Source organism: Tachypleus tridentatus, chromosome 4 (assembly GCF_004210375.1).
Source record: "Tachypleus tridentatus isolate NWPU-2018 chromosome 4, ASM421037v1, whole genome shotgun sequence".
NCBI classification, from domain to species: Eukaryota; Metazoa; Arthropoda; class Merostomata; order Xiphosura; family Limulidae; genus Tachypleus; species Tachypleus tridentatus.
The window spans coordinates 102,746,220-102,756,309 of NC_134828.1; the positions used below are offsets into that span (position 1 = coordinate 102,746,220).

The 10,090-nt window shown below is 34.6% G+C and overlaps 1 protein-coding gene across 1 annotated transcript; it reads left to right on the forward strand.

Annotated features, from left to right (window-relative positions):
• Positions 1-25: 25 nt before the first annotated feature.
• LOC143249801 (uncharacterized) lies at positions 26-7,449 on the forward strand. Its single transcript, XM_076500238.1, has 2 exons — positions 26-5,054; positions 6,328-7,449. The coding sequence occupies exon 1, from the start codon at positions 60-62 to the stop codon at positions 5,010-5,012; it is 4,953 nt and encodes a 1,650-aa protein (XP_076356353.1). The 5' UTR covers positions 26-59; the 3' UTR covers positions 5,013-5,054; positions 6,328-7,449.
• The last annotated feature ends 2,641 nt before the right edge of the window (positions 7,450-10,090 follow it).

The following is a 10,090-nucleotide window of genomic DNA, read 5'->3' on the forward strand; positions in this document are numbered from 1 at the left end:
CATCACCTGTTCAAACATCTACAGTTCAAGTAACAACGACTACCTCACCAGAAGAAATAATGACTACTTCACCAGTTCAAACATCTACAAATAAAGAAACAACATCACCCGTTCAAACATCTACAGTTCAAGTAACAACGACTACTTCACCACAAGAAATAATGACTACATCGCCAGTTGAAACAACTACAAATAAAGAAACAACAACTAAAACTAAAGAAACAACATCACCTGTTCAAACATCTACAGATCAAATAACTACTTCACCAGTTGAAACAACTACTCCTAAAGTTAAAATGACTGCATCACTAGCTCAAACAACTACACATAAAAAAACTACTAAAACTAAAGAAACAACTACATCACCTGTTCAAACATCTACAGTTCAAGTTACAACGACTACCTCAACAGAAGAAATAATGACTACTTCACCAGTTCAAACAACTACACATAAAGAAACAACAACTAAAACTAAAGAAACAACATCACCCGTTCAATCATCTACAGTTCAAGTAACAACTACTTCACCAGAAGAAATAATGACTACATCGCCAGTTGAAACAACTACACATAAAGAAACAACAACATCACCTGTTCAAACATCTACAGTTCAAGTTACAACTACTACCTCACCAGAAGAAATAATGACTACTTCACCAGTTCAAACAACTACACATAAAGAAACTACTAAAACTAAAGAAACAACATCACCCGTTCAAACATCTACAGTTCAAGTAACAACAACAACGTTACCAGAAGAAATAATGACAACTTCACCAGTTGAAACAACTACTTCTAAAGTTAAAATGACCACATCACAATTTCAAACAACTACAACTAAAGAAACAACATCACCCGTTCAAACAACTACAGTTCAAGTAACAACTACTTCACCAGAAGAAATAATGACTACATCGCCAGTTAAAACAACTACACATAAAGAAACAACAACTAAAACTAAAGAAACAACATCACCCGTTCAATCATCTACAGTTCAAGTAACAACTACTTCACCAGAAGAAATAATGACTACATCGCCAGTTGAAACAACTACACATAAAGAAACAACAACATCACCTGTTCAAACATCTACAGTTCAAGTTACAACTACTACCTCACCAGAAGAAATAATGACTACTTCACCAGTTCAAACAACTACACATAAAGAAACTACTAAAACTAAAGAAACAACATCACCCGTTCAAACATCTACAGTTCAAGTAACAACAACAACGTTACCAGAAGAAATAATGACAACTTCACCAGTTGAAACAACTACTTCTAAAGTTAAAATGACCACATCACAATTTCAAACAACTACAACTAAAGAAACAACATCACCCGTTCAAACAACTACAGTTCAAGTAACAACTACTTCACCAGAAGAAATAATGACTACATCGCCAGTTAAAACAACTACACATAAAGAAACAACAACTACAACTAAAGAAACAACATCACCCGTTCAAACATCTACAGTTCAAGTAACAACAACAACGTTACCAGAAGAAATAATGACAACTTCACCAGTTGAAACAACTACTTCTAAAGTTAAAATGACCACATCACAATTTCAAACAACTACAACTAAAGAAACAACATCACCCGTTCAAACACCTACAGTTCAAGTAACAACTACTTCACCAGAAGAAATAATGACTGCATCGCCAGTTAAAAAAACTACACATAAAGAAACAACAACTACAACTAAAGAAACAACATCACCCGTTCAATCATCTACAGTTCAAGTAACAACTACTTCACCAGAAGAAATAATGACTACATCGCCAGTTGAAACAACTACACATAAAGAAACAACAACATCACCTGTTCAAACATCTACAGTTCAAGTTACAACTACTACCTCACCAGAAGAAATAATGACTACTTCACCAGTTCAAACAACTACACATAAAGAAACTACTAAAACTAAAGAAACAACATCACCCGTTCAAACATCTACAGTTCAAGTAACAACAACAACGTTACCAGAAGAAATAATGACAACTTCACCAGTTGAAACAACTACTTCTAAAGTTAAAATGACCACATCACAATTTCAAACAACTACAACTAAAGAAACAACATCACCCGTTCAAACAACTACAGTTCAAGTAACAACTACTTCACCAGAAGAAATAATGACTACATCGCCAGTTAAAACATCTACACATAAAGAAACAACAACTACAACTAAAGAAACAACATCACCCGTTCAATCATCTACAGTTCAAGTAACAACGACTACTTCACCACAAGAAATAATGACTACTTCACCAGTTCAAACAACTACACATAAAGAAACAATAACTACAACTAAAGAAACAACATCACCCGTTCAATCATCTACAGTTCAAGTAATAACTACTTCACCAGAAGAAATAATGACTACATCGCCAGTTAAAACAACTACACATAAAGAAACAACAACATCACCTGTTCAAACATCTACAGTTCAAGTAACAACGACTACCTCACCAGAAGAAATAATGACTACTTCACCAGTTCAAACAACTACAAATAAAGAAACAACAACTAAAACTAAAGAAACAACATTACCCGTTCAAACATCTACAGTTCAAGTAACAACGACTACTTCACCACAAGAAATAATGACTACATCGCCAGTTGAAACAACTACAAATAAAGAAATAACAACTAAAACTAAAGAAACAACATCATCTGTTCAAACATCTACAGATCAAATAACAACTACTTCATTAGTTGAAACAACTACTCCTAAAGTTAAAATGACTGCATCACTAGCTCAAACAACTACACATAAAGAAACTACTAAAACTAAAGAAACAACATCACCCGTTCAAACATCTACAGTTCAAGTAACAACAACAACATTACCAGAAGAAATAATGACAACTTCACCAGTTGAAACAACTACTTCTAAAGTTAAAATGACCACATCACAATTTCAAACAACTACAACTAAAGAAACAACATCACCCGTTCAAACATCTACAGTTCAAGTAACAACTACTTCACCAGAAGAAATAATGACTACATCGCCAGTTAAAACAACTACACATAAAGAAACAACAACATCACCTGTTCAAACATCTGCAGTTCAAGTTACAACGACTACCTCACCAGAAGAAATAATGACTACTTCACCAGTTGAAACAACTACTCATAAAGAAACAACAACTAAAACTAAAGAAACAACATCACCTGTTCAAACATCTACAGATCAAATAACGACTACTTCACCAGTTGAAACAACTACTCATAAAGAAACAACAACTAAAACTAAAGAAACCACATCACCCGTTCAATCATCTACAGTTCAAGTAACAACGACTACTTCACCACAAGAAATAATGACTACATCGCCAGTTGAAACAACTACACATAAAGAAACAACAACTAAAACTAAAGAAACAACATCACCTGTTCAAACATCTACAGATCAAATAATGACTACTTCATCAGAAGAAATAATGACTACTTCTCCAATTCAAATAACTACTTCTAAAGTTAAAATGACCACATTACCAGTTCAAACAACTACACATAAAGAAACAACAAATACAACTAAAGAAACAACATCACCCGTTCAAACATCTACAGTTCAAGTGACAACTACTTCACCAGAAGAAATAATGACTACATCGCCAGTTGAAACAACTACACATAAAGAAACAACAACATCACCAGTTCAAACATCTACAGTTCAAGTAACAACAACAACGTTACCAGAAGAAATAACGACAAATTCACCAGTTAAAACAACTACTTCTAAAGTTAAAATGACCACATCACCAGTTGAAACAACTGCACGTAAAGAAACAACATCACCCGTTCAAACATCTACAGTTCAAGTAACAACAACAACGTTACCAGACGAAATAACGACAAATTCACCAGTTAAAACAACTATTTCTAAAGTTAAAATGACCACATCACCAGTTCAAACAACTACACATAAAGAAACAACAACTAAAACTAAAGAAACTACATCACCCGTTCAAACATCTACAGTTCAAGTAACAACAACAACGTTACCAGACGAAATAACGACAAATTCACCAGTTAAAACAACTACTTCTAAAGTTAAAATGACCACATCACCAGTTCAAACAACTACACATAAAGAAACAACAACATCACCTGCTCAAACATCTACAGATCAAGTAACAACGACTACTTCACCGGTTGAAGCAACTACTCCTAAAGTTAAAATGACTACATCACTAGCTCAAACAACTACACATAAGGAAACTACTAAAACTAAAGAAACAACATCACCCGTTCAAACATCTACAGTTCAAGTAACGACTACCTCACCAGAAGAAATAGTGACTACTTTTCCAATTCAAACAACTACTGCTAAAGTTAAAGTGACAACATTACCAGTTCAAACAACCACATATAAAGAAACAACTAAAACTAAAGAAACAACAACATCACCCGTTCAAACATCTACAGTTCAAGTAACAACGACTACCTCACCAGAAGAAACAATGACTACATCATCAGTTCAAACATTTACGCCTAAAGTACCAACGACTACGTCGACAATTCAAACAACTTCACCTAAATCAACAAAGATTAAGTCTCCATTTCTTAAAACTATGTCTGAAGTTACAACAATTACATCACCAATTCAGACAACAACCCTTCACATGACAACTACTTCAACATCAACTCGAATTATCGTAGCGGATTTAACACCAACTAAAATAACTTCAGCTGAGGTATCGAAGACTACTTCATTACATCAAAGAACTACAAGTGATGTGACAACAACAATATCATCACTTCAAACACAAGTACCTTTTCTTAATTCCAGAAAGTTGGTAGATGCAGCTGGCACTCTCCAATTATTTTCGCCTTTGCTCGGAACATTCGAGAAGAAATACGTATTATTCTGTGGTATTAAAGCGTTAGTCTATAGTCAACCTTACTTCAACGACTCTAAAATCTCCCTGAAGAGATGGATCTGTATCATCTCTTCCCTGGCCATCCTCAGTTGGAAATCTCTCTTCTGGCTGTAATGACACTCGATGATGGATACCAAGTAATAATTGTATACGACGGTTAGTATCTCCTTTCTATCAATGGGTTATACAGAAGAGTTCTTTACGTAGGTTCCTCCAAGTAGGCATTTTGTATTCGCTATGGTTTGATATTTTAAATGGAGTTTCATTAGGAAGTGTTTTTCTTTTCTTATTTAGGTGTTTTTTTTTTTTTTTACTTAAAGATTATTGACTGTTTACTTTGCTGGGAATCCCACCCAAACATATTGCTTTATCTCTGTATCATATAGACTCCACGAAACGGTTAAAGGTATATTGTTCAACTATGTTTTTGATGAAGGTAATGCTATATTTAACAGTATCTTTCGAACGTAAAGAAGAGTAAAAACATGATAAATAAATTATCTGCTATATACCACGAGTAGAGAAGTTTCAATTTGTTTAACTATTTAAGACGTTTGACATTTTTTTTAATTCAAATTATATATACGGTTAACACAAAATTTTATACAAGGTCCTGGAATTCAGTTTAGGATATATATATGTTTACAGAGGTTGAGTACGCTATATTAAAGCGATTTTAGAGCCTTACTTCGTAGTTATAGTCCATTCCACCACGTCTGATCATGCTCTATCTCACGGTTGTGCATCTTGACAGCAGCCCTGCAACATAATTTCTATAGCAAAAGGCTTAGTCGTGTTCAAAACACACCACTCTGACACACTACCCGGCATGGCTAGGTGGTTAAGACACTCGACTCGCAATCCGAGGGTCGCGGGTTCGAATCCCCGTCACATTAAACATGCTCGTCCTTTCAGCCGTGGGGGCGTTATAATGTTACGGTCAATCCCATTATTCGCTAGTAAAAGAGTAGCCCAAGAGTTGGCGGTGGGTGGTGATGACTAGCTGCCTTCCTTCTAGTCTTACACTGCTAAGTTAGAGAGGGCTAGCGCAGATAACCCTCATGTACCTTTGCGTGAGTGAAATTCAAGAAACTATTCACTGAAAGAAGAACCAAAACAATTACTGTTGTAACAAACTGGTTATATAAATAGTATTCTGTCTGTTTCTGTGTTTGTTGTATTCCAGTGGCCTGATGAGCTCTGGATTGATCGAAATGCATCGTCAAAAGTATATATGGGTAAATTAGTGTGGTCGAAATACTATTATTGTACACTCTTAGAATTCAGGAAAATTTTCGAGAGACTAGATAAGGAAAGTGGATTTAAAAATAATAATAAGCCTATTACAAGTGTTTTTTGGTTAATTTTATAGGTATAACGATTTTCAATGTCATAACTTAGAACCCATTTTGCTAATGTATAACTGTAGGTGGAAAGAAATCGGCCTGGAAAGCTACTGCAAACAGTTCACAACGATTCTCGTCCATCTCGATGCCGTATTTACCAACTGGTTGTACTTTAGACGCTTCCGTTGACGCCATTTTCGACGTAGATATCGCCAACTGTGTGTATCTGAGGAACCACACCGAAGTGAAAATTGTGGGTACAGCGTTTCGCTCTTCTGTTTTGGCTAAACAAGCAAGTCAAATCTTGCAGAAAATGCCCGAGTTCCGAATTACTGCCTCTCTGACTATTAATATCCAGGAGAGTACACGTGGAGTAGTTTTATTTAGAGGAACAGATTACAATAGCCTTATGTTTAACGGTCAGTCATGGGACATGAGCGACACCTACAACGTGATTTATCTATTATCTGTTTGAAACTCCCCTGGGATTATGTTTGAAAATTTTCGTTTCACAGCATTACTTAGCATGTGTTTATTAGTTAGATAATGTTTAGAAAATAAAACAATAATGTTTCACTGTTTTAATAGAGAAATAAGAAAAAATATTCACTATCGAAAATTATCTATACAACTCTAAAGAAGTGTCGTCGGTTTAAGTACGTTTCACGTACCTATAGGACAAAATCAGATAGCATTGCTTTCAAATTCAAAGTCCAAAATGGTCGACTGTTATTTTATAATATTTAATAAAAGTAAATCACTCCCACTCTGTAGGTTTTGGTCCTTTCAAGGACACATATATGACTCACCTATTGAGTAACAAGTAAGTGTTGTCGCTAAGACCGCAACTTATACGAATCTGGTCATCAAACAACCACAATACCTACTAATACTTATGAGCGTGAGAATAGAACCAAATGCTTGAGTTTCACGTTTAGTGGGTGAAGTTTCATAGCTCCGTATCGTGGGTAACTGGGTCCTTTCCTTCGGGGTTTTAGACTGGTGTACGTTTTAGACCTAAAATAGTTTTGATAATATCTTTGATTCATTATTCTCAATGCTTCGAGCACGATTATCCTTTTAAAATACACTGTTGTGCACTTCAGACATTCACGTGATTCTCTCTGTTGAAATTACGTGCTCAAATACGTGTTGTGCATTCAAGTGTGAAACTTACGTGATTTGTTGTTAAACAAACGAGTGTAATGGTGTTTGATTAAATTCTTAAATAAAGAGTAGTTAGTTATAAGCAAACTCTGTCGTATTTTCTGTTCCTACAACAATAACTAGAATAGTTTTGACTTCATTAATTTTTTATACAAAACGTTCCTGACTTTATAATGCTGATTGTTACAATTTCACTTCGTATGAATTACTTGAAATCTCGATATTAATCTGATGCTTGGTTTCTATTGACCATGCAACTGATTCAATGAACCAGATATTTTCTATACTGTGCCAACCCCATCATTAATCACCCAACACTTCTTGTTCATTAATAATCAATAATATAAAAGCTTGCATGCCACTTCTCGTTTGTAGGCCACTAAGTATGCATATGAAAATTCGCGCATGCATAGAAGTAAAATGACTTTATATTAAATTCGTTATCAGATATTTATGTGAAACACGCAGAATATTGACAAGCTCCATATATATGTAAGTGAATGTATATAAAGAATTCCTATAAATAAGGTTTATTTTAATGTAAACGCTTTTAGTAAACCAACCAAAATGCTACTTTGTACTTGTGTCAACGGTTTATTAAACGCAGGCATACATTCAAAATCATACATAAAACTTAGAAAATACATACCACCTGGACGCCAACGTCAGATATTGACCTTACAAATTAAAAATGTAGGAATGAGACAAAACAGGCATTTTATGAATTTCGCATAGACTGGCATCTACTTTACTATCTCCGTCAGGAAAAGTAGTTTTATTATCATTTAGATGTCTATACTATCCAAAAAATACAAGAGTCATGGAACCTGTAGTTATCATTAGGTCCAAAGGTCAACATGGGAAACATTTGACTACACACAAATGTGCAAAATCAACACCTAACTTTCAATAGCAAATTTAATAAAAGTCTCTGAAATTTGGAAGTTAATTATATGACGTTTGTGACCTTGAAAATACCCCTTTTAGTCAAATTCGACAATATCATCAACCCACGCATTATTCCCTCACCCCACGTGTAACTGATTTAACACGGACCCCTGGTTTTAACAAAATATGTCGGCACAAAAACTTTTCCATGACTATTCAGATAAAAATGCTGGGCAACAATTATAAAATAACAATATCTGAAAGCGGAAAACAAAAGGGCAAAATAAGAAAAGTTAAACTGTAGGGGAAGAACCTGTAACAAATACTTATCAACTCTGTCCTTCCGTTGTCTTGTCATGGTGTTAGACTACCACATCCGGCGGTTACTTACCACAATGAACAGAATACTCTGTCTTCCCTTAAGTGAAGTCTTCGGATTCAATACGTTATGTATCAGTGCAATAAATGATCAGGGTAACTTCCTATCTACTACTTCCTACTATTTCCAAAAATATACGTAAATAAACACAATAATAAAGCTTAACAAATTACAATTCACTGATTAAAGGTTACATGGTAGATCCTTACTTTATTTGTGTTGCTGTAATTAGTTAAATATGAAGATGTCTATAGTAATATAAGAGAATAGGCAAAACTTTTCTTCCACAAAGAAAGAAGTAATACAATCAAAGCTACAACATATTAATTTGTTATGTCATCATCTTTAACTCGTAGAGTACACTTACTATTATCCTTAAACATTGCGTGTGATTTTGTTTATTTATTTGCTTTATTTTTTTGCAAAAGTTTATTTATCTTCTGGGAAGGATTGATGGAAACCACCCCAAAAAATAAATTATAGAGAAAAAAATATTTTGGAGGACTAACACAGTTTGTTTGTTTGTTTTTGAATTTCGCGCAAAGTTACACGAGGACTATCTGAGCTAGCCGTCCCTAATTCAGCAGTGTAAGACTAGAAGGAAGGTAACTAGTCATCTTCACCCACTGCCAACAATACGGCTACTCTTTTACCAACGAATAGTGGCCAAACACAGATTGTATTGTAATGTTCATGAAGAAGATGAAATAAAGAGAACTGTATCTTCTGGAGTTTCCTCTCAGTGGGAAAGATTGTATATACATCACTATTAGTTGTTTTGTGGCACACCTTTGACGTGTCATAATCAACAAATCGTTTAAAGCAAACTATGTTAACTAGTACCGTATAAACACCTAACGACTTTAAGCAGTTACTGAATATTAGATTGTGTTTACTTCAATTTAATTCTACTGCTGAACTGAATATTTTTTACATCCACTCTGACTCCACAAAATACTTTAAGTTCATAGAAAAATATGTGTATATAATACGTGTAGATCTCCGATACAGAAAGGAGGCTAAAGCAATAGAAAATCAACTTTGAAACAGAATATTATCAGATAACATGAATCATTGTTATTTAAATATTTGGATATAATTACACAATACACGAAATAACACCACACAGAAAAAGTTTATGAGCTGGTATAACTAGAAATCTCTGTTCATAGTTTAGGACTTTACAGGGCATGTAACAGACAAACAAAGCTTACTGCAAAATTTTGTTTGTTTTGAATTTCGCGCAAAGCTACACGAAGGCTATCTGCGCTAGCCGTCCCTAATTTAGCCGTGTAAAAATAGAGGGAAGACAGCTAATCATCACCACCCACCGCCAACTCTTGGGCTACTCTTTTACCAACGAATAGTGGGATTGACAATAACATTATAACGCCCCCACGGCTGAAAGTTTA